The sequence below is a fragment of the Camelus dromedarius genome, chromosome 5 (genome assembly GCF_036321535.1).
Source record: "Camelus dromedarius isolate mCamDro1 chromosome 5, mCamDro1.pat, whole genome shotgun sequence".
In the NCBI taxonomy this organism is placed as follows: Eukaryota; Metazoa; Chordata; class Mammalia; order Artiodactyla; family Camelidae; genus Camelus; species Camelus dromedarius.
This window is the reverse complement of record NC_087440.1, coordinates 60,156,040-60,182,633: the sequence shown is the minus strand read 5'-3', so window position 1 is coordinate 60,182,633 and position 26,594 is coordinate 60,156,040. Positions and strand designations below refer to the sequence as shown.

Below are 26,594 nucleotides of genomic sequence, written 5' to 3'. Positions count from 1 at the left end.
AATCATGAAGGAAATTCTCTGCAGTTTTTGAAATAGTGATGTGGATTTAGGGAGTTCTCAGACTTAAATGTTAAGCATTTCCACAGCAATTCGTACTCACTGAGAGCTTCAGATTTGTTTTTTATTAATATCCTAGCATCACAGAAGAAGCTCAAATGCCACCAGAAGAATCTGTTTCTAAGGTAATTCACTATGCACCCTTATGTAAATAGCTCAGGAAACAGAACTGCTCATATTCCCACTGTAAATGTGCTCAGAGCTGTCAAAGGACTTTCAGATCTTCTCAGCCTTACATCAGATTGTCCCCCATCCCCAGCAATCAGCTAGCTGTGGAACATGTTCATGTAATGGGTCACAATCTTAAGCGGGGGACAATGACCCATCATCTAAGTCACAAGACAAAATAGTAAAGATGGAAAATTTAAAGGGACAGATCTATTCCCTCAAGCAAGGAAAACAAGGAGATGGAGACAATAGAGTATAATTGAGAAATAAATTGTCTTTGTTAATAATTGGTGAAGCTGGGTGATGGGCACATGGGATTCATTATATCATTCTCTCTCTACTTTCCTGTATGTTTGAAAATTTCCATAATAAAAATAGGGGGTTTTTTGGTTTGTTTTTTTTTTTGATAATGACGATCTCTCCCCAGCCTCCCTACCATAACACACTGAAGGAAACAAGAACACACAGATGTTAAGTAAGCTCCTGTGATGGCTAATTTTATGTATCAATTTGGTTGCTCCCCAGTGCCCAGGTATTTGCTCAAATGTTACTCTGGATATTTCTGTGAGGGTGCTTTTTGTGGATGAGATTAACACTTAAAATAGGGGACTTTGGGTAAAGCAGATTTTCTTCCATAATGTGGGTGGGCCGAATCCAATCAGTTGAAGACCTTAACAAAGACTGACCTCCCCTGAGCAAGAAGGAATTCTGCCAGCAAGTGATCTTCAAACTTCAACTGCAGCATTAGCTTTCTCCTGGTTATGTAGCCTATAGGCCAGACCTGCATATTTTGGACTTGCCAGTCTCCATAATATAACAAGATAATTTCTAAAAGACTTAAACTAATTCCTTACATTTTTCTCTCTCTCATATACATACATGAGAGAGAGAAATATAAATAAATATATACATATATATGTATATACACACACACACATAAATAGACAGGTAGGACAACTAAAAGTCTGTACTAGCCATTGGGAGTTGTATTAGTGAGAGTTCTCCAGAAAAACAGAACAAGTATACTGCATTTGTGTATCTTTCTCTCTCTCTCTATCCAGCAATGCGCAAGATGTGTTCAACACCAACTAAAGTAAATCTCTCCAGCCTGTCAATTAGTCTTTATTTTTACCCTTATAGCATTTATAACAATCTATAACTATTTTATTTGCCTCTTTACTTTTCATTTTGTTCGTTTCTTTGTCATTATCCAAAAAATGGAATTTCCACCAGAGTAGAAGCTACATCTCTCTTTTTCACCACTTTATTTCCAGGACTTAGCACACTGTGCAGCGTAACATAAATTCCTAATAAATAATACTGCATGAACGAATGAATATTCTCAAACCAGTAACTTCTCAGCTGGGTTCTTTGGAATTTGTACCCATCAAACAGGGTTCAATCAGTCATACTTGGACAGGTTCATTAAGGGTATTCGCCATTATTTGTGTCTTAATCAAGTCACCGAAACAAGTCACTAGACACCACAATGAAATATATCAAGGCTTGTCCAGATGTTCAAACTCTCACAGCTCCTCAGTTTTTCATCTCATGTATTATCTTGAACCGACAAAACTCAACCCCACCTACAAAGACAGTTAACTTTGTAGAGTTCAACCTGATATAACACATACTTAGGGAAATGCATGTCTATGCAAATTAAGATCAGAAGAGAAGACAATTTTCAATTTAGACTATTAACAAGTGGGGTACATACTTGAAGTGAAGTATGTAGTGAAGGTACCACCCTTCAAGATGGGTGTTAAGAAACTAAACTTCAACTTGCCCCTTCAAAGTCATTCCTGAAGGGTGACACAAGAAGTAAAGGGGGGCTCCATTCATCCCACTATTTTAGAACGAAAAAAGCACAATGAGGGGATGGTGGGGGGGGGGGTAGAAGATTTCAACCTTCTAAAGATATTTAATTCATAACAACTCTCAAGTGATGTTTCCACCTCCTCTCCCTCTATAATGGGCTGAATGGTGGCCCCCCAAAAGATATGCCCATGTCCTAATCCCTGGAACCTGGGAATGTTGGGAGGGTATTTGCAGACGTGATGAAGTTAAGGATCTTGAGATAAGAAGATCTTCCTGGATTATCAGGGTGAGACCTAAATCCAGTGACAAGGGGCACGGAGTCGACAGACACACACAGAACGTAGCAATGTGAGGATGGAGGCAGGGATTGGAGTGATGCAGCCACAAGCCAAAGGATGCCAAGGATGATCGGCAGCCACACGAAGCTAGGGGAGAGAGGGATCTGCCAACACCTTGATTTCAGACTTCTGGTCTCTGGAACTGTGCAGAAAATCAGTTTATGTTGTTTTAAGACACCAAGTTTGTGGTGATTTGTATGGCAGCCGCAGGAAACCAAACCATCCTCCGAACACTCCTTCTCCCCTACATCCTCCCTCCCCAGAAGTTCAAAAGCATGAAACAGTGGCTTGAGTTAGGACAATTAGTTATGCAGAAAAATAGTGCAGTGAAGACCTGGCTTCTGACATCAGGCTGTTTGGGAAATGAGTCCCAGCTCTGCCACTTAAGAGCTTGGAAAAAATTTCATCTCTCGAAGCCTTAGTTGCCTTATCTATAAAATGGAGCTGATAATGGTACCCCCTTAGTGAATTGTGTAATGGGAAAGCTGTCCTTGAACATATTCTGATCTAAAAGCAGAACTGAAATAAAAAATACCTGACCACAGCAGTCATCATAGCCCAAGTAGAGGGAACTGGGGCAGGCTGGAGCCCCTGTTGGACCAGAAGCCACCATGCAGTTCTAAGTGAAGAGGTGGGGGTGGTCCTGAGGAGGAACCCAGCAGCTGGGCCTTTTAACATACCAGATAGTAAGAAATTGTCACATTTTAACCACCTTACTCCCGAGCTCCACCTGGCACGGCCTTACTGCTGAGCACTTGCTGAGCACCAGCTTTTCCTAAAGATACAAGAGCTGCCACCATGCTCTTGTCTCTCTCCATCACCTCCCAACCCTGCCACCACCATGCACAGTGTTGAGAAACTAAACTTCAACTTGCCCCTTCAAAGTCATTCAGTCAGTTTCATTTGGGACAAATCCTCAGTCTGGAGGATTTCCACGCCCACCCCATTCTCCTGCTCACCAGGGAGCATGGGGCACAGATGTGAGCTTCTTTACCACTATGGCTCTTCCTCCCTGCTGGCTCCCCTGACCTCCAGACGAATCAGACTCTGCCCCCACAGCATCCCCCAGGAAGTGTCCACACCTGCAGTACCTCCCGGTGATCTTCCAGGCAAGACAAGTGCATAATTTGAAGACCCAGGGCAAAAAGAAAATAGAGGGCCCTTGGTTCGAAAATCATTCAGAATTTCAAGAAGGCACCAGCAGAGCACTGAACTAAGAGCAGGATCCCTTCCAGGCATGGGGCTTGTGCAGCTGCACAGCCTGCATGCCCATGAGCCAGCCCTGGTTCCCTCAGGCCTCACGTGGTTTACTCTCCAGCCTCCGATACAGGCCCACCCCACCCCAAGGTGCAACAACTCCTGGCAGGAGCACAGTGGCTCTTACTCCTCTGCTTCTTCTCCCCACGGGGCCGTGCAGGAACTTCTAAACCCCTGTGTGACATGAACTGCTGGCCTGAGGAACTGCAGGAGGTGTCTTTTCCAGTTCTCTCTCCCCCGATTCCCACCAGTACGCGCTACCCCTGCTGCCACGCTAGGCCCACACGCGACAGGTGTGGGGCAGTCTCCTGCCACCCTTCCGAGTGGGATGCATACAGTACTCTGCTTTCTGCCTTCTCCTCAGGCCATGCTGGGCTCTGATCTCTGCATCACAACCACTGTGACCCTGCCCCACATCCGCCCCCTTCTCAGGGTCCAGGCGACTCTCCAGGCCTCAAGATCTCTTTCCCTGTCATCCTTCCAGGCCATGGGCTGCCCTCTCCAGTGGTAGAAAGCCTTCCTTCTTCCCTCTCTGCCTGGGAGGGACCACCATTGTGTCATATCCTCTGTCCTTTCTACACTGTCTCTGAAAATGAAGCTCTGTGCTCCTACTTCTAAATGTGGCCTTTGATACAGAAAGCAAGATTTTTGAGGGGAAAAAAAGCAGAAAAATAGAATTCTTCTCTCTCTCTTTAAAGCTAAGCTTCTTTTAAAACCATTATCTCACCATGGGGTTTCTATTTTTATTCATTTTTTTAATCTCAAAGCTGAACAATGGCTTCCTTATCGCAAGCCATATGCACCCTTCTCCCAAAGCAATCACTACCAACAAACACCACAAGAAATTTGCATAAAGAAATCAAATAAATCCATGTAACACACCTAGCAGGTATATGGCAACAATAGTAAATGCTCAATAAATGATAGCAACCAATTATCATTACCTAATTATTACTATTGTTTGTATTATTGGGAAGAAATAGTTTTTGTTCCTTTCTCCCCTTACTTAAAGCCAAATAACATGATATATGTAAATTTTTTGAACTTTGAAAAAATATATAGCCTAAAAGGCAAGGTATTTTTGTGAGATAAGTTATTCTGCACAGCCGGTTCAGAAAAATAAATTGTCACTCCTGCCTCTCTGATATTACCACCCAAATGAAAAGAACTATTCTGTTCTTCAGAGCCTCACATATATTAGATTATAATGATTGGGACGCTGATGTTCAGACAGTTTTTTGATCTATAAAAATGATGATTTAAAATGGGTTCAATCTAAGAGTAGGATGGTCTAGGTGCTTTTTAAATCATTTTTGTGAGAACTTTTCCATTCATAGACTGAGACCTGGAGAAGAAATTGCTATAGTAACCCTAAGGACCAACTAGGATGGCACAACAGCAACTGGCAGAAATCCCATCCAGACTCATCAATTCGCAAATGAGGACTTGAGACCCAGAGAGGTGAGGTGAGCTTCCCAAAATATCAGAGCCAATTAGTGGCAAAACCCAGCTCCGGCTGCCTGCACTGCACTTTTCTCCACCACACCAGGCTGCCTGCCTGCCTGCCTGCCTTCTCTACATTTGTCAAAATAAGTGAAGAACATCCCATCTTCACCGAGAAATCAGTGCTCTGAGGAGGATAATTAAGGCAAACATCAAAAGTTAGATAAAATCTCGGATAGAAGCACAATTTTCAAAGACTCTCGATCAATGATAATTAAACCTTGAAAGGAGAAATGTCAAAATGAAGGTGTTGGCTTCTTCGACATTGTAATTTGTAGATTCTCCTGATTAAACTATTCTTAAAGCTCCCTTCTCGTGACCCCACTCTGAGTTGGAGACACGGATTTCAGCGTTTCTGGAGCTAACAGCTTCTGGTTCCTGCTTTATTGTTATTGTTTCAACATTCTCTTCAAACCTCAATTTATTTGCAAGTATAATTCATAATTGTCTCCAAATTACTCCGATAACATGTCAAACAAGACAAGAGAAAATATCTTAAATGGCTCTAACCTTAGCTCTTTGTAACCATTATAGCTTAAAAAGGAGAAATCACCAGCTTTAATCTCCCAATTTAAGTAATGAATACAATGTGTTCGTGTGTGATGTCATTCCTAGAAGCCATTATGGTGACTAGGATTTTGTTAATAATACACAGCTACGGCTGAAGTTCTATGAGGACTTTTACCACAGGTGCCATGCTGGCATCTTTACAAAATTAGTCATTTAATCTAGATCAACCCTGCAAGGGATGTTTTGATAACCCCAATATACAGATAAGGAAACACATTCAGAATGGCTCCGTAATTTCCCTCCATCACACAACTAGTGACAGTCAGCTGCTGAAAGGATAAAAGTAGAGTCACTATGAACCCCACCTCCTTATCACCCCATGACCAAGCATAAGTCTATTCGCCCTGCTCACCTATGTCCCAGCTAAGACATGAGTGGCTAAACCATTTGTAAGTCCCAGATTTCACATAACAAATTCTATTTTAAATATTCCACTCTGTTTTCAGAACATGAGCCAGATGTCCCAAATGGAGTTCAAAAAATAAGGCCCCTGCCACAGAAGCAATGCCAGATCCACCGCCAGCTCTGCAGTTTACACACATCCCTTCCATTATTCTTTCCTATACATCCACATACTCTGACACTCTGATACTGTTCCCTTCAAAAAATGAAGCCTAATTCCCCTTTCCTTGAGCATAGGCTGTACTGAATAAATGACCAGAAAGTGGCAGAAGTGACAGTGTGTGACTTCCCCAGACCAGGTCATAAAAGCAACTGTGGCTTCCTCTCGCTCTCTTCTCTTGGCTCACTTGCTCTGGGGGAAGCCAGCTGCCAAGCCATAAATACACTCAAGCACCTCTGTGGAGGGTTCACATAGGAACTAAAACTTTCTGCCCTCATGGAAGTGAGTCTGTCAGCCCCAGTCAAGCCTTCAGATGACCACAGCTGACATCTGAATTGCAGCCTCATGAAAAACCCTGAGCTATAACCACCCAACTAAGCTAATCCCATATTCATGAATTTGGAAACTGTGAGATAAATATTTGTCATTTTTAAGCACTTAAGTTTTGGGGTAATTTGTAAAAGCAATAGATAATTAATACACATGTATTTCCAAAATATACCTTTTCTTATATCAAAGCAAAAAAGTTAAATCATGGCTACATATGGTGCCATACGAATAAACCAAATATTCCTTGTGGTTCTGGCTGGCTCACCTAGACTATGCCCAGGAGGTGGAATGGCTCAGGGGTGTTCTTCTCAAGGTCTTGCCTCGGCTCAAAAAGTAATGTAAGACTGTCCCTCCACCAGTTCTGTCATGCCCCACATGGGACATGGGAGAAGAGGGTGAGAATCAGACTGATTTTAAAAAAGCAAAGTTGTTACCTGTGAGAAAAGAGCACTGCCTTTAAATGTCCATCTTCCATGTGATGGTAATCATCACCCTGTGATAACATCCTGTACCACAAAGTTCTATACTTCCGCAATTGAAAATAGAATACGTCCTTTAAGAGCAAGAAGCCAATTTTTCTTTCAATGTGTTATTTTCCCCCATCAAATTGAAGGAAGTTAGTAAACGATGTACGAGAGTCAGTGAACTTAAAGAGTAAAAACCTCCCTTTGGAAAAGTGACTGTTGCCATATGAGGTGGGGAGTGGCCCCGAGCCCTGAAAAATCTCAGAAACAGCTAACTGAAGGGAAATGCCAACTCTGTTTCAACATGTGAGACTAAACACATCAAGGCTCTTGTCAATCAAAATCCGTTTTTTTCTTTAAGCATTAGTCAGAAAGAAACTCGACACAGACATCTAAGAAGCTAAGAAGCTAAGAAGACAGGAAGCAGTGGTCAGCCTTTTCCCATCTGCTCTTCGGACCCTAAAGAAAGCATGACTTTCCTAAAGCTAATGCATTCTTCAGTTATGTCCATTCATTACATCCACCACAGTGGCTGCTAAGCAGCTCAGGTGTGATTTCTTAATGGGGCCCAACCTGGAAACAGTGACACCCCCTTCCTGACCAGGACAACAGCAAGATGCCAAGCTCGGGAGACTGTGTAGTGCACTGCTTACCCAGCCCTTCAGGAATCCGGGTCTTGTCTTTAGAGTGCTTTCTTTTCCCTCGTTGCTCCAGGCATGAAAGGCCTCCTGGGGTTTCCAAACACAGCTTCTTATTGATGAAGAGGAAGAGGACAACCAGAAGGACAATAAGGACCCCGACTGCAGACAAGAAGCTGATGGCTTCAGGAGGGACTGGCAAGAAAACACAAAGGAAAAAACATTACCAAGTGAACCAACTTTCAGTTCTAACAACTGATCAAAGTTATTTGGAATCTTTACACTTATTATTTTGAGTGGCAGATACTCTACAAGTCCTGGCTTGGTGGCATCCCCAGAACTGTGTACAGGGGAAAGGAAGAGGACTATTGCTAGGTACACCCTGCTGGGCTAGTTCCTAAAGGACAGACCTCCAGCTCTTTGCACGTGTGATTTCTTCTGTCTGGATGTAACTCCCCTTGCCCCTATCCTCAGCCCCTAGTATTCAACTTCAAGCATGCAAGGTGTTAGAGAGATATTAGTCAGATAGGTTCAGCTGGAAATGGTTAACCAGTATTATCAAAGCAAGTCTTTTAAAAATACAGCTGCCTAAAGCTTAAAAAATAATCACTCGGGATGAACTTTCAGACATAAACATCTATCAACATTAGCAAATGAAGGAAAGTCGTTTTCCTGGATACAGTTTTGCAAACTCAACTATGCAATATGATGATGATGATGATCAGTAGTGACAAGAAAATTCCTAATCCATGCCAAGTGTATAATAAATTAGAATTCTATTTTGACAGCTAATATTTTAGAATTCTAGAAGATGAAATTCCATCTTTCTCTACTTCTTCCTCATTAAAAAAAAAAAGGGGGGGGGCTTCAAATGACTCTGGTTAAGTGCTACCCAGTATGCCTTAAAGAGTCCCAATCATAGAGTTCAACTGTAGGTACACATAACAGAGAGGTCAGAGCTAGTACTGGGTTTAGGGACAATTCCTTTAAGGAAATGACATCTGAGCCAAGACAACACTCAGTTAAGAAATCCAGCAATCCTACTCCTGGGCATATATCCAGAGGAAACTCTAATTCAAAAAGATACATGCACTCCAATGTTCACAGCAGCACTATATACACTAGCCAAGACATGGAAACAACCTAAATGCCTATACAATGGAATACTCCTCAGCCATAAAAATGAATAAAATAATGCCACTTGAAGCAACATGGATGGACCTGGAGATCATCATACTAAGTGAAGTAAGTCAGAAAGAGAAAGATAAATACCATATGATATTACTTATATGTGGCATCTAAAAACAAAGACACAAATGAACTTATTTACAAAACAGAAACTTACAAATATAGAAAACAAATTTATGGTAATTAGGGGGAAAGGGGGTGGGAAGGGATAAATTGGGAGTTCAGGATTTGTAGATACTAACTACTGTATATCAAATAGATAAACAGTAAGGTCCCATTGCATAGCACAGGGAACTATATCCATTCCCTTGTAATGGCCTATAATGAAAAATAATATGAAAAGAAATATGAATATAATGTATGCATAAATGAATCACTATGCTATACACCAGAAATTAATACAACATTGTAAATTGACTATACTTCAATAAAACAAAAAAAGAAAGAAAGAAATTCAGAAATCAAGTTGTATAAAGGAATCAGTCTCAGAGCGGGTCTCAGTAAGAGTTATTCAAGGCAGTTGGGTCTATGCAAATGCTTATGAAAATGAATCTCCTAAGAGCAGCTTTAGTCCTTGGGCAGGTTCAATATGTGGATCACTAATACGAAGGGATAATAGTCACCTCTTCCTACCATCCAGACAAACAGAGAAAGGATGACTCAAACCAGCCCCAATCCTGTGAAAAGATAAAGAAAATAAATGGTACTGCCTCACTGAATCCATCTAGTAGCAAGTCAGTGAAAGAACAAACAAAACAAAAAATAGCAGGCAAGATAATAGCTTTGTAATCTGCAAAATGATAATAGCGCCTGCTTATCAAAGCCAACATATATCATGGGAAAAAAGTATGCACACGTCGATTATTCCGTCTCCCTTCAGAAGCGGGACAGGTAACCGTGTTTACTGGCATGAGTTCAGCAGTCACACTGCCTGGAAGGAAATCACACTCTACCTCTTATTATCTGTGTGGCCTTGGGCAAATTATTTAACCTCTCTGCTCTTCAGTTTCCTAAGCAATAAAAAGAGATAAAAAATACAGCTACATTAAAGATTAAATGAGGCAACACATGGAAAATAACCAGTGTGGCACCTGGCACTTAGGGAGTTCTCAAACAGGAGTAACCGTCTTCCTCAACATCACCATTATCAAATTCATGGAGCTTTTAAGATACCCAGGAGCAGTCAGATATGAGATGGATGTACTGCTTTGTGCACAGGCTGTGCTCCAGACCCCATTTCCCTCCCTTTCATCAAAACAATTATCTCTACCTCCCCACCTTGATTCCTGTATTTTCAAATACTTCCCTTAGTAGATACAATATCATTACCACCCATATTAAAAATGCACTACGTATGTTCCGTCCTTTAAAAGCGCCTCCTCACCACCATATGCTCTCTTCAACCATAGCCCTCTCTTTCCACCTTCACAACCAACCATCTTCAGAGTATCCTAAGTTCACCTCCACTTTCTTAACTCCAAAGCCTCTAGCATCCTTTACTCAGATTCCTACTGATCTCCAGGGGCCCAGCCCTATCCTCAAACCTCTTCTCCACACAGTAGCCAGAGCAATCCTTCTGAAATGTAAGTCTGATTTGTTCAGCTGCCCTCCTAAAACCCTCTGCAATGGGTTGAAATTGTGGCCCCCCAAAAAGACCTCCATTCTGAATCTCAGAATGTGACCTTATTAAAAATAAAGGTCTTTGCAATGTAATTAAGGTAGGGTCTTGAGAGAAAATTATCCTGGATTAGAGTGGGCCCTAAATTCAATGAATAAGTGTCCCTAAAAGACACTGAAAAGAAAAAGATACAGTGAGAAAAAAAACCATATGAAGACAGGGGCAGAGACTGGAGTTATGAAGCCACCAGCTGAGGAATGCCAAGGGTTGCCAAGCACCACCAGGGGCTGGGAGAGAGCCGTGGAACAGATACTCCCTCAGAGATTCCAGAGGAACCAACCCTGCCTGCCACCTTGATTTTGGACTTCTAGCATCCAAAACTGTGACAGAATAAATTTGTTTTTTCCAGCCATCAAGTGTGTGGTAATTTGTCACAGTAACTCTAGGAAACTAATTTACCCTCTAATGGCTTCCCATTACCCATAGGACAAAACTTGAATTTCTTAACTTGGTGTATAAGGCCTTTCATGACCCAGCTACACATTCCAGCCTCTATCACTCATCACTCCCTAGCATCAAACTCTTTGTTACCAGTGTGTTTATCTAGTTCTGGTTCCCCAAACATAGCTCATCTCCAGACCTTTGAATAGGCTATTTCAAGTCCATGGGACAACTGGTCACCCCTCTACTGTCTAACTCTGATACTGTATTTCCTCTGACAGCCTTTCTTGTTCCGCTTGTTCCCATCCAGGCTGGATATGTCTACTGTGTATTCCACCCACCAAGCCCTCAATAGCATTTTCAACAGTTTTCAAATGTTAAATTTTCAACTACATAAGAACAGAGACTATGCCTCACTTACCCCCTGTACTCTCAGCAGCTAGTGTAGGGTAGCCACTCAATACATACTGATGCTGGAATAAATGTTGGACTCTTCTGTGTTACAACATGTTGATAAATGAAAACTTCTGGAAAGAAAACATACACCTCAAGTGGGTCAATACCATTAAAAACACAGGGTATGATTTAGGTAAGATCTGGGCTTAGGGAAAAAAAGGTTCATCTATCTTTCAGAGGCAGAAACATTTGCACTTAATACGGCCATTCATTAATGAAACTAAGTATTTTTGAATAAGCTATATTTTTCCATTATAAAGCAACATGAAGCTTATAACATAAATTGGCAAACTATATAAAAAGATGAAGACAATAACTGTTAAGACTTTGTGTACTTCTAGTCATTTCAACTGTTGGGCAAGTACTAAACTGTATTGATTTTACCTTTATTGGCTTATAAAATAGTTTTATTAGATAAAAAAACTTCTATTATTTTTTAGAGATTCAAAGAAAAAATAAGTAATTCATGCATTTAGTAGAATATTTTGAAAATACTAGAAAATGTTTTTTTAATGATCATGTTAAATCTCACCACCTACCACTTTTCTCTTACAATTCTTTCTTAACTATTTTTACCATCACTGAGATACTATTTCATATGCTAATATTAATGCACTTAATAAAAAAATGTTCACAGATTCCAGATTGAAGACAATATAAAGAGATTCCATATAATCTCCAAAGATGTAATAAAAAATGGGTATAGGGGGTAGGAAGATCTTATGTTTTCCAAAATAACTGGCTTTTTGTAGATGAAAATATTTTTGTTAGTAATAATTTTTGTAGCAGTGACATAACTATGGGTGGGCATAAAATTCCTAGGTAGTTACTGACATTTTCTTCTTCAAACTGGAGATATCACTCCATTACCTTTTCATCTTTAGTGTTTCAAAAATGAGTGGGATGATGCAGTTCACTTTTTGTTATCATATGGGCAATGGTATTTTTTGGTCTGAATGCTTCTGGAATCTTTTCCTTTTAATACAAAAATGTTATCAGAATGTGTCTTTTTGTGGGTATCTTTTGTTGATTTTTCCTGGAACCCAGACTTTTCAACATACACATGGCTTTTTTAAAGCTTAGGAGAGTTTTCTTCAATTATGTCTTTGGTAATTTCTTCTGTGCCAATGTTCTTGTTTCTATCTTAAACTGGATTACTATTTCTTTAGTTACCAACTTTCAGGGTTTTCTTTTTTTTTTTTTCCTGCGTTCTGACCAATCTTCTTAAGCACAGCCTACACTTTTCACTCAACAAAACAGGTGAAAATGTGCTGTTAACTACTACACCACACTTACTACTCTAAAGTCTGAATCTCTGAGTCAGTGGCAGGCAGTGAGAGAAGACAGTCTTTTGAGTTGGATGGTGGAGAACACTACGAACAAGTGCAAATTTAGCTAAATGAGACAGAAAGCTTAGTTTGGCAAGTTTGGTTGCTCCATCATACCTCATGTTTCTCTAAGAATCTATCAATTCCAATTTCATCTTTTTCTGTGTATTTGTGGGTACTTGGTTGGAAGTCTGAAGAGATGCATGAGACGCTGCTAGGCAAATGCTAAACTGTAGATTAGCTTATATACTTTCTGCATGAATAGAGTATCATAGAAATGGCTAAGTTGGCAGTGACCCCAAACTTATAAGAATTGCTTAACCAGGGCTGCACCCAAATTATCCTCTTTAAAAATGGTTCAAAATTACAAACATAACCCAGCAATTTCACTTCTAGGCATATATCCAAGAGAATTGAAAATATACATTCCCACAAAAATGTGAGCATGAATGTTCATAACGTTATTCATAATAGCCCAAAAGTGGAAAGAGCCTAAATGTCCATCAACTGATAAATGGATAAACAAAATGTGATATAACCACACAATGGAATATTATTCCACAACAAAAAAAAATGAAGTACTGACACATGCTACAATATGGATGAATCTTAAAAACATTATGCTAAGTGAAAAAATCAGCCACAAAAAGCCACATATTGTGTGATTTCATTTATATGAAATATCCTAACTAGGCAAATCCACAGAGACAGATAGTATATTAATTCTTCCCAGGGACTGGGGGGAGGGAGAAATAAGGAGTGACTGCAAATGGGCATGGGTTTGCTTTTTGAGGTAATGAAATTATTTTGGAATTCGATCGTGACGATGCTTGTGCAACTTTCTGAACATACCAGAAACCACAGAATTGTACACTTTTAGAGGGTGTGAATTTTATGGAAATGAACTTTATCATTTGAAATGCATTTGAATTTCATCTCAAAAAAATGTTTAAATTCCAAGCACATCACTTTAATAAAGACTGGAAAGAAACACAAGAAATATTATAATAGTTTTCTTAGATTTAGTTTGAAAGTGATTTTCTTCATGTTTAGACATCCTATAATTTTATTATCCAATATTTAGAATTAAAAATAAAGTTTAAATACTGTAGATTATGAGAATTGTCAGCACAGCCGTACCATCAACATGTAACACTGAACACAGCAAGCCAACAGTTCTATGGGTAAAAGCCAAAGAGGGTTTGATGCTGCTGCGTTTGAGTCTAAACAAAATTAGACTCTTTGGCAGGGAAGCTTAAAGTCATTTTGCATCCCATATATACAAATGCTATAGTGAAGAACAAGCATTACATGTATCATCTGCTACAGATGACAAGGGCACATATGTCAAGAAACTTCAATGCCATCTTCAGAGTAACTCATCTCATTATTCCAGTAATTACTAAATTGGAAATCAGATGGCTGTGAAGTTCGGTCACATAGTTCATATTGAAAACTTCCTCAAAGTTAAGTATCTCTCTCATGTTCCACTGGAGAGTCTCCATCTGTTGGTTTTCAAGCAGTGGCTCAAGGAGAGACAGAGCATACAATGACATAAACAGAGAGGCTTCTGCATGTCACACAGCCACCAGATGTTTGTAAGTTTCATTCCAAACAGAATGAAGAGGTTAAAAAAAAAAAAAGTCTAGTCAATTGCAGCCACCTGACTCACAAGAATTAGAAATAAGATGAGAGGAAGCTGAAATTTTATTTAACAAAATAATAAGGAGAGAAAATCAGAAGTAACTGAGCAATGACAATAGAAATAATAAAAAAGTAAAATTATAATTTCTCAGCAATAAACACTCTTGGCATCACCCTCAGGACTTTGAGGAATCTCATTAAAAACACAAGGAAAGCCTGAAGTAAATCTAAAACTAAATCCACATATGTACCTCTGCCATCCCTGAGTATCCATCAACCTGAGAGTCCTCTTTTTCATGATATAGTTTCAACTTCATTCATGCCTTTAAAAAGTAGCATGATTTTGTAACATGTTTCTATGAGGTTCTCAAGCGTGGTCATGCAGCAGAAGCCCCTGACTTAAGCTTAAGTTTCTTCACCTTAGAATTCGAGGCTCACTATGGAAAACAGTAAGGAGATTCCTTAAAAAACAAAAAATAGACTTACCATATGATCTAGCAATCCCACTCCCGGGCATGTATCTGGAGGAAACTTTAATTTGAAAAGATACATGCACCCCAATATTTCTAGCAGCACTATTTATAATAGCCAAGACATGGAAATAAACTAAATGTCCATTGACAGATGAATGGATAAAGAATTTGTGATAAATATATATATTATATATATATATACACATATATAATGGAATACTACTCAGTCATAAAAAAGAATGAATGCTGTTTGCAGCAACATAGATAGACCTAGAGACTATGATACTAAGTGAAGAAAGTGAGACAGAAAAGGACATATATCATATATCACTTATATGTGGAATCTTTAAAAATGACACAAATGAACTTATTTATAAAACAGAAAGATACTCACAGACATAGAAAACAAATTTATGGTTACAAAAGGGGAAAAGAGGGGGGAGGGATAAATTAGGAATTTGGGATTAGAAGATACAAACTACTATATATGAAATAGATAAACACGGTCCTACTGTATAGCACAGGGAACTATATTCAATAGCTTACAATAATCTAAAATAAAAAAGATTTGAAAAAGAATATATATACATATGTACAACTAAATCACTATGCTGTACACCAGAAACTAACCAAACATTGTAAATCAATTATATTTCAATAAAAAAAAATTCCAGGCTTGATCTAAGGCACAGCACAGTGGTTGCAGACAGCAATACTGTATTACAAACTTCAAAGCTGCTAAGAGACTAAATCTTAATTGTTCCCATCACAAAGAAAAAAAAAATTACATGACATGAATTGTATGACAAAAAATCAACTAAGCAGCAAGACGGAGGTGCTCACAAAGGCTATGATAGCAATCATATCACAGTACATAAATGTATGAAACCAACGGTACACCTTAAACTTACACAATATTATATGTCATATGTCAATTTTATCTTAAGAAAAACAAATTTTAAAAAAGAATTCAGGATTGCCTGGGCATGTCTATCTCCTCCTCCAGGGATCCATTCACCTGAGCACCAAGGAGCCTCCCAGGAAGGACAGTGAACAAGGTCAGAGCAGAGGTGGCCTGAGTGCAACACAGGCATCTACCACTCAGGTCAACCCAGGTACAGACTCGTTTGGCCCCAGGGCAAGGAGGCGACAAGGAGATGACAACAGAAGCTATAGCATTAGATATCTGCAGCTTTTGCAAAACAAGATGTTTTCAAAGGCAATAGTAGCACAGTAAGAGTTGAGGCCTCTGACCTAGAGTTTATGCTTAGACTTTCTTTGCAGAAAGAACAGAAAGCAAGAAACGAGAAACTTCTAAGAGCTGAACACCAGTGTGCCAACTCCATATACAGCCACTTCAGTGCACAAATTCAGAATCTCTGTACAATTACACTCATTTATACCATTAGCTGTCTTTTTACAACCAACTACGAAATTAAATTAGTCATTTAAAAAATCAGTACAGACAAGTTAAACTGAGGGCTTTAATATTCCTTTTTTCCTACAGTGATGCTTTTGGAACTGAAAAAAAAGAACAAAGCCGTAAACACTTAGCAGCGTATTATTTTGCCAGTGTACTAAATTTAGGGCTAGTTAGGCATTATAACCTGAACAACCATCAGGGACAGTCAGCTATTTCTCTAAGTATTTCTAGGGCTACAAAATACACATACACACAGAAAAATGGGTAGTTCTACTTAAATTTTCTCCCTAGTAATAGCTAACAAGGATATTTTGTTAACTACATACTCAAACAAATTCTTTGGAAGGAAAAAATAGACCTTTCAAAAAATAGGAAAAAATTGGCTTAATGAAACCTAAGTGAGATTTTAACATGTTCCAAAATAAAACATAGCAACATATGGAGTCACTAGCAACCAATCATGCCTCAAACACTTGAGAACACAGCATTTGGGGGTCTACATGAGGTGCTATCTTTAATAGAGTAATATATGTGTGTTGAAATGTGTCCATCTTCTTCTGAGAATTAAGTAACCTAACTTGCCTGCTTTATGTGTTTAAAATGTAAATCCCCCTTTAGCATGAACATGAACACACACACTCACACATTTCGAGTAGCCAAGAATTATCAGTAAGCTTGCTCTACTTTTCCCTAATACTCAGATGGTTATCTCAGAAGCAGCATTTAATGATGAAAATGCTCGAGATGAACCAGTAGGTCCACAAAAGGAATCTTTGAGACATTCTTCACTTGTCTGAGTTTCCATGAACACTTCAGCTGTTCTCCACTGTCCCCAGTCTCTCCATTTCCCTGCATCTTCCCAGGTGGGGAAGAGAATAGAAAAAGAAGTAAAAGTGATGAGATGGTACTGATGGTTTATAAGGCTACAGTCAACATTTTTGGATTGTTGGCTTTTTAATGGCATGTTTATGTTGCTGAATTCAATTGAGCAATATATGGGCCTTGTACAAATTATACATCATTTGCCAAAAAAATTAATCAATTAGCACAGATATCATTTATTGTAACTTGAACATTACTGAACTTAACTATATGATAAAATTAGGAACATGTGCTCCAATAAAAGCATGTCACATAGAAATATCAGAGAACATACACTTGTACGATTTTGGTGGAATGGTTGTTAAATCAATGTGGCAATTTATCTTTTAAGTAAAAAGAGAATATTTTTATAAATGAGAGAAACTGAGAGAAGTTTACTTCAGACAAACAAAATGTCTTAGTAGAAAGATGTCCAAATTTCTTCAACTCTCCGAAACAAATACATTTGGAGAACATTTGGAGTGAAATATAATTTTCATTTGTTTATAACTTCTTTATTTTTCAACTCACAGAAGTATCCACACAGTGAGACTGAAATTTTAACAGAACTGTTTTCCATTAATCCAATATCTTCCAAAAAAATTCATTTTTGCAGTCTAAAACAATAAACTATTTTTAAAAGATTATTATAAAGACACTTCAAATTTAAGTTTTGACCCTAAAAAGTAGTGTGTAGATCTTTGTGCTCAAGGACTAAGCAACATATGGGACATCTAGAAAAAAGAAGATTGAAGGGCCATTTAAATACCCAGTTTCTCAGACAATATACTTTCTTGTGTTCAGAAAGTTATCCATCCACTGAGACACAAGTTCACTCTGTTACTAAGAATTCATTGGGAAAACTCAAAATCTACTGACATCAGTGAAGAGCAGCATGTAGAGCCCTGATAAGATCTATCATCTACGGTTAGCGTCCCTTTCTAAAGTTCAGACCACATGACAACCATTTAGGTAACAACAATGGAACAGAATTATCATCATATCCAAAAAAACTGGCATCCTTTACCTATTCTAGTTCCTTAGTAGACGTTAAGAAGCATCTCTGGAATTAATTTCTGAATAAAATCCCCTTCCAAAACAGATGGGATTCTAATCGATTCTCGGATTTGTCTTCTAGAAGTATTTACTGGTTCTTTTTAATTACAAAAAAAAATTTTCAGGATAAATTGTCTGTTTTACTGTCTGTGCTAATTTCATTTAATTATATCCTTGGAGTAAGCTATTATTTTCCCACTGGTTCCCATGGCATTCTTCATTATCAGCTGCTAATTGTCTAGCATTCACATAGGACTGTGAACCAAGTAGGCTGCTGCGTGGGCTGAAGTTCCCAGGGGAAACTGAACAGCAATAGGATTCTGCATTGTTATTATTGGGACACATGAGAAGATTTCCACCCACTTACATGCCCACATCACTCTGCGGCACAGCAACCACACCGGAGGGGCTGTGCACCGAAGCATGGGAGCCATCTGCACTAGGCATCCACTTGGTGATTATCATCACACATCAAGGGAAGATTACACGGGGCCAAACTGTTGCAGGCGTGAGAGCCAGAGGTCTGGCTCCATATGGCAGGCATGAGTATTGATCTTAAAACACAGCTATGACAGGTCTGTCTAAAAGGGTTTTTTTTTTTCCTAATGTCCCAGACTTGAGCACAAGTACCTGACTCAGTACAATTACTCCCTCAAACTTCTCCCCACTTATCTTTCCAGAATCAAGGCCAATTTAGAGATTTAAACATTTTTGAAAGATGCAAAGAAGCTGGAGACTTTAGAGTAGATTTTGAGATGTACTGCTCCTTAAAATTATTCCTAATGGAGACTTGGATATCTGGAGCTAATTACATTTGATCTTATCAATTCAGAATGTGCGAAACAAAAGCTATTAGGAGAGCCAGAACAACATGCAACATTTTACACACTTAGGTCAAGAGGGAGTTGTGCAAGTCTCTTAATTAGTGAAGCAGACAGGGACTATGAAAATGGAGCTTGGAGGCACAGAAGGTGGTGTTTTTATTCATGTGCTTTGTGGGCACCAGGTTGCAACATCTTGTGGAATAAAGCTCTGATCTCAGAGCATGCTATGTGCTGATCATGTTTACCAGAAATTTGTGCCTCCTGAGACACCTGTGCCTCCTCTAGGCACATCCTCTCAGGGTACAGAGCTGCCCTCACCAGAGGAGAGTCACAGGAAGCTAAATTACCTTTGTGGGCTAACTAGGATCACTGGATGCTGTGAAACACAGAAGAGATAGGATGATGGGTTCAAGCTGAGACTCACTTATTGGTGAGGCCACCACAGTCCAAATCCTATTTCAGGGCTTTGAGGTTTAAGAATATGATAGTCAAAGTTTACTGAGAGATGCTCAGACTCTTGAGGACTAGTTCACTCTAATTAAACCAGCCAGAGGCTAAAAGGCAGAGAGGCAGAGGAAACACAAAAAGAGCACTTGGCCACAAGTTAGGAAGTTCAAGTTCAGCACCGTACCGCCTAACGCTACAACCCAGGGTGATGTGAGGTCCTGAGGGCAGGGCTGTGCCTTGACTGCATTACATCTGTGTGCTTTTCCAACAACAATATATGTGATAAATCAGACACCAATTTTTATACTAAAATGGTTATTGCTGGTCCAGGAAACCAATCTTGTACCCACAGAACTACAACCCACCTTGTAGTTGGGGATGGCTCCATTCAAGATGAAATTACAGTTCCGAGGGTTGACTAGTGAGCAATGAATAAAAGCAAGGAAAGTTGGATCTTCTTGGGGCCCATTTCCAACCATCTACAGGAGAGATGATTCAACCATCTTTTCACAGGACTCTCTCACTGAGGTCCCAGAATGGCCCCATATCACACACTATTATGGTTCAAGTTTTCTTTCTCTATGCCTAACACATAACCAGAATCCTCTGATTAAAAGTACTCCTCCTACCACCCCAACCTCTCTCTCAAAGCTCCACTTCTCTGCTCACCTCTCAGAGTTTTTACATTCTCAAAGATTCCGTGTTTGTGTCCCATTCCCACATTAACAAGAATTCCTTCAGGTTTTTTATATATTCTTGTGGTTTCAGCCAATATGGAGGGCTATCAAGTATGTGTCTACAAGCTGAAACTCTAATCTGACACAGATCTCTACCAGGACGTGCTGCAGGCATTCCCAAAATCACCTAGCCCAGGACTTCAACTCATTATCCTCTTCAAAAGTCCTCTGAAACATCCATGCCTCCACCACTCCAGTCTTAGACAGTGCTCTAGTCAGACCCTTACCATCCTGAGGCCAGACCACTACAAAAGCCTCCAAACTGATGCTGCCTTCCATCGCCTCTCCCTTTTACTTATTTTTTTAAGCCTAGATCAAGTTTTCAACTGTTTAATTTCTTAAGTGTATTATTTGGGTCTCTGGTGGAAAGGACGTAGCTGGGCTAACCTACTTTAATAAACTTAGAGGAAAGTGACATTCAAACAGAGATCATTTCATAAACACGGTTGAACACTGACTATCTCCCGCCCACACTCACTTATGCTGGATATCGCCAGATCCCCCATAACTCCAATCCATCCTACTAACCCCTAACAGATTAGCCATGTACACCACAGACCACAGTCACGCATAAAAGCTTCTAGGATTCTCCACCAGCTAAAGATTAAAGCTCAGACTCATACCTTAACATATGAGCCCCTCTCCAAATCACCCCCAAACTGCCTTCCCAGCCTTATCACCAAGCACACCTCCCAGGTCCTCTGTGCTTAGCCCTACCAGATACTTACTATTTCCTCAACATGTCATCTACTTTCAAACCTCTGTGTATTTCCTCGTAGGAATCCCTCTCCCTAGAATGACCTTTGCCAATAAAGTCCTGCTTATCGTCTAAGAACCCATTGAAAAGCCAGCTCCTCCGCAAAGCCTATCCCTGTCCTACCAGGCAGCATCTATGCCCTTTGCACAGTGCCTGTATCTTTACACTTAACTCATGACAAGGCATTGCTGCTACTTTAATCCACTGTAATCCCCACTAGACTGTACATTTGCTGAAACCAGAGATGGTGTGTTCTTACTCACCTTTATAGTCCTGATGCCTTGCTCATAACAGATCCATAATGCATGTCAGTTTTAATTCAATTAAAAATCACAACCTCCAAGATGATAGTTTATTTTAAATTAGTTTACTGATGGGGTTAATGCATATAAACCATCATGAATCAGAGTATGGAATGAAAGAAGTCTCACGTTCCTTCTGAAAACGAATCCCATGTATGGTGTGTCCTTGTTGTCTTCAACAAGCATATGGTTCTGCTGCCCTAGCTTTAGGGTTTAGATCCATTCATGTTTCAGGGCCTGCAGTCAACTATCAAAAGTACAGGCTGGGATAATGATTATCCTAAAACTGTTGATTTACAAGGAACCCTAGAGGATGCTGATTCAACCCTTCACCTTACAAAAATAGAGACCGAAGGCCAAAGAGGCCGAGACCTGCCCAAAATACCCAGTACTATGGTGGCAGAGCCGAGACCAGAGCCCAGGTGTCCCCATGCATTCTGACAGCATGATTTCACCACTCTCCACTGCTTCTCCCTGAAATCTTCTCAGAGAAGCAGAGCATCTTTGGAATAGTGCCCTCCTCTCCACCAAGAACTTCCGACAGCTCTGTAAATGAAGCAATCCAGTATAAGCTACCCTGACTGACAGCCATCAACATCTATTTGGACACTTCTAGATGCTGGGGAGCTCACCACTCTGCCATTCCTTCTTGTCCATATCTTCTTGGTCTACATTCCTCACAGAGAAAGCCAGTCTCAACCCTGCCAACAGCTGAAGACAACAATCACGCCTCCCCAGTTTTTTCTCTAAACAACTGTAATTTCTTCAACTGTTCCTCACAACATATGATTGTGACTCCACAATTTCACTGGTTTCCCTTCTCTGCTGCACAGAATATGACCTAGCCCCAAACAGCTCATATCTTTGAAGAGAATAGAAATAAAGCCTTTGAAAAAAATGTCCTTTAGTGCCTCTCTAATTTTTTCAACGCAGAATTGCCATTTCTATCAGCTCTATAGGGTGTCTGAACAGCAATATGCCAGACCCATCAACAGAAAACATTGCCTGAAAATGCTGTTTCTGAACCAGTTTACACTTGGTAGAGACCTAAGGAGGCAAAACTACATGCATTAAGCAAGTATCCAAAAAAAATTATTCAGGTCCACAATATCCTAGAACATAACAAATCAAACTAAAATTTTTCAGAATGAATTAAAACATCTCAAGATATTCTCTCCCATTTTTCTCCTTTTAACGCCCATCCCAAGTTTAGAAAGCACTCACTAAAATATCAATTCAAAACCAAAAATATTCTATACAGATTTCTGATACGATCGCAGCCATCTCAACTCCTGCAGAGGTTGTTTCAGAATCCCACCGGGAGTCGAAAAACAGAAGAAGAAATTTCTCTCTCGGCTTATCTAACATCTCTTCCCACTAAACTTTCATTATTTAAACCTGGTGGAGCAGTTGTGCTAACACCACTGATACCTCCACTGGAGAGAATCAAGATTGAACACAGCCTGTTCTGCCATGTGGAAAGCCCACCTGAGATTATTCCTTCAATAATTCAACTGTTCAGTGAGCACCCACTCATGGCTGGACTTGATTTCTAACTCTAGGAAATTTAATGAAGATTTTCAAGGACAGCTTCATACATGAAAAATTTATTCCCCACAAAACAAAACTTGGAGAAGTGGATTTAAGGATCAGTTGTTGTAAAATAAGAGAAATTTTAAAGGAGGTTGAGTGATTTAACAAGAAGCAGCCCAACAACTTAATTTAAAAACATCCCTTTATCGACATCTGTCTGCAATGCCTTATCTTAGTAATAGTTCTGAAATAAAGATAAGACCAATGTCTGAAGCTTGTAATGTATATAATATACTTTATCTAACTGCAGGAAGGTAGTATACTCTGCCAATTTTTTGAACATCTTAAAAACTGATAAACAAATTTGATTGATGAGTAGTATTTTTGTAGATATGGCCAAAGAAGCCTTACCCAAGAGAGGCAAAGAACCTCTTCCTCCCTTGCGTGAATTTCATCTGGCTCCATATGCTTTCTGAAATGCTTGCTGACTTGTCTTTAGGATAAATCATTTAATTTGTCCACAAACTAAAGATTAAGCGCCTCCCCTACACTTCACTGAGGCAGAATGATGCGTAATTGCTGTTGGGGAAGAGGCGCATTTGCAGCCTGGGTGACGGGCCCGTCCATCTAGGGGAAGGCTGGAGACTGGGGAGGGGGCTCTGAAGGGAGCTCCAGAGCTGAGAGAACAAGAGGGGGCTTGTGTCTGACTAGGCCAGGGGAAACAGCAGGCTGGGGCCAGAGGGCACACAGTGAGGGGGGCTGCGCAAGAGGCTCTGCCTCATGGAGGACGGAGCGTCCTGGAGAAAGAGAGAAGGGTCAAGAGTTCTCACAAAGTCACTAAGGATAGCAAGAAGAATCCCAGACCGCAGGGAAGAAGTGGAGGGTTAAGAATGGAGATTTCAAATATTGAAAAATAATAATGAAACCTGTCACTCCTTCCCCAAGGCAAAGACTAATCTTGGTGTAGACCTGAGTTACTACTTTACTTATGAGTCAGTGCCCTAATGGTGAAGCTATGAATCCCAGACTCTTGGAGGTCCTGTGACAATGGAGCATCTCACTAGGGGCCACCAGGGGGCCAGTTAGTGACTTATAAAGTCCCCAGCAGTGGCCAGCCTAAGACAGAGGTGGGGAACCTAACCTTCAAAACCAACAGGGATGCCTGCATCCCGTACATCCCAACCAAGATAACAAGTACTGACCCTCCCCAGGGTGACAGACCATCCCAAACTTCCCCTTGCATCATAACAGGCTCCTGGCTCCAAAAAGGAGGTACTTCAGCAAGAGCAAAGAGCAAACGTCTGCCAAGGCCTGGGCAGCCCCGCCTTCCTGCGGAAACTTCGAGGGCCCATGGTGGCTGAACAGGGAACTGTTCTCCAGGCACTGGCTGGAGGGGCAAGCAAGGCTCCAGCAGAGCCTTTGTGGATGTCCCAGTAGAATGGCCCCCAAGGCCAGCATAACTCACAGACCTTGTCAGCTCCTTCTGGTTATTGGTTGGATATATGCACAGCTGGTCAGAGAAGGATTCCAGGAAAGCCTGCCCACCCCTGCATGGGGTACAGAAGGGCAGCCTGGTAGGGCGGAAACGCACAAGGAGCCAAGCAAGATCTGAATCTCCAGGGAAGCTACTCAGAACAAAGGTAAGTGGAAAACAAACGATTCTCATTTTAAGCTTACGTGGCATTTACTCTGTGTTAGGCATTTTATACTCATTTAAGTCTCACATTAGTCCTCTCATCTTTAACCGATGAGAAAAATCTCGAGGTCTGGAGAGTGACTTATCCAAAGTTGCAGGGTAGTAAGTGGCTGAGGCAGGATTTGACAGGCAGGACACCTGGAGTCCCCTGTTTGAATCACTCTGCTGTCCTGCCTCGTCAGGGTTTGCTTTTTCTTTTCAGGCTAGGATGCAACAGGTGCTGTCATTAGGGGTTCAGGTGACTGTAAGGAAAGCGGTTTGAGCCCGAAGTCCAGAGTGGAACGAGAATTTAAAAGTGAGGACCTGAGGACCTGGGGCCTCAGTCTGAGCCAGCTGTTGGACACAGAGAACCTGAGAAACAAAGAGGGTGCTGCCTCTGAGGCTGAGGTAAAAGAGGTAAGAAAAACAAGTGCCGACCCTGTAAGGAGGACAAAAATGAAGCCTGTGTAGCTGCCAGCTGTCATCTGTTTGTTCTACATATTCTGTTCACTTTCAGAGATTCCCTCCCATCATGATAAAAATTAGCATGCACATAGACAGACGACGGCAATAAATATGGTAAGAACCGAGCAGAGAAGTTCAAAGGAAAAAAAAAAGGAGAAAAATTTCTAATCCTAAAATTGGGAGTTGAAAAGCCCCCAAGATGACATCAGCCTACATTGTCCTAGAAGAGTGACAGACAGCTAGCTCAGGGCCCTCCTCTCTTTGGGGATGGCCCATTTCACCACAAGGGTACAGAGCAAGGGTCTGGGACAAGGGGTCGGGGCAATGCCTGACCCATGTCCTCCTGCTGACTCTCCTCTTCTTCCTCCTTGGGTTCTGTTACAGACCCCACCCCCATAAATTCACATGTTGAAGTCCTAACCCCAGTTCCTCAGAATGTGGCCATATTTGGAGATGAGGTCTTCTGGCTGGGCCCCCATCCAGTAGGACTGGTGCCTTTACAGGTGGAGGAAACAGACACAGGCACGTGTCTGCACAAAGACCATGTGAAGATATGAGGAGAACACAGCCATCTAGAAGCCACGAAGAGAAGCCTCAGAATGAAAGCAACCCCGCAGACACGTGGATCTGAGACTTCCAGCCTCCAGAATGGTCAGAAAATACAATTCTGTCGTTTAAGCCTCCCCGTTCATGGTACTTGTTATGGTAGCCCGAACAGATTAATTCAGGTGCCCTCCCTGAACTACAAGTGTAGATCAGAGAATTCTTAGGCATCCCACTGAATAAACATGTGCGTTTCCTGACCCTAAAAGAGACTGACAATCGGTTCTTAGAGGGGATTACATACTTGTGGGGACAGAGCGATTCAAGTCCCCCAGACTTCTGCAGCTAAGTTTCCAAACACCACAGCCCATCGGTTCATGTCCTTTTTGTATCCATGATGAACTACCACAAAGCCTCTGCAGATTCTCTGTTTCTATGCTCTCAGGCCCCCAAATTCATCCTCTCTAGCATTACACCAAGTTCATCTTCACCGAGTACTGTTTTTACCACGTCACTCTCCCTCAACTAGTATTAATGGTTTCTCACCAGCTGTAAGAAAAAGCCCAAACTCCTTTACTTGTCTCATAAGGCTATGAGGGGGTCCAACCTCCAGCAATCTTCCCAAGGAAAGTAATAAAACCAGCCTAGCAAAGTTGTTTGCAAGGAACTAAGCACACGCTTAGAGCACGATGAACGCTAGTTTCTCCCCAACATCACGTTTCACGGGAAAAGTGGTTGGCCTGTGAATTTAGAACCTTCCTTCTGGATGAGTCACCCATGCACTTTAAATCAACAGACTTAGAAGGATGTTTCCGATAATAATTGTGTTTAGTTTGTTCTTGATCTTTCTTTGCACTGCAGCAGGCACATACTAGGTGCTTTCTAAATACGAATTCTTTTGAATGACTTCTCAAAACCATTCAACAAGGACATAGGAAAATCATTGTCATCAGGGGTTTTAGTATTACACTTTTCATCATCATCATCAGGGTTTTAACAAACTGAGCAAAGAGTACAAATACTCTGGCCCTTTGGCCAGGGCTTGGAGATACTCAAGCCGAGAGAGCCTTGATTGAACTATACTGCTTTAATGGAATTTGAGTTGTATGGGAACGTTT

The 26,594-nt window shown here is 40.6% G+C and overlaps 1 protein-coding gene across 2 annotated transcripts in view; it reads right to left on the bottom strand.

Annotated features, from left to right (window-relative positions):
- SYT16 (synaptotagmin 16) overlaps positions 1-26,594 on the bottom strand; it is a 212,661-nt gene that overhangs the window by 104,991 nt on the left and 81,076 nt on the right. For both annotated transcript variants that reach the window (XM_064486011.1, XM_064486010.1), the window contains exon 2: positions 7,721-7,900. In XM_064486011.1, coding sequence (XP_064342081.1) covers positions 7,721-7,900 — 180 coding nt within the window. The remainder of the gene's footprint in view (positions 1-7,720; positions 7,901-26,594) is intronic.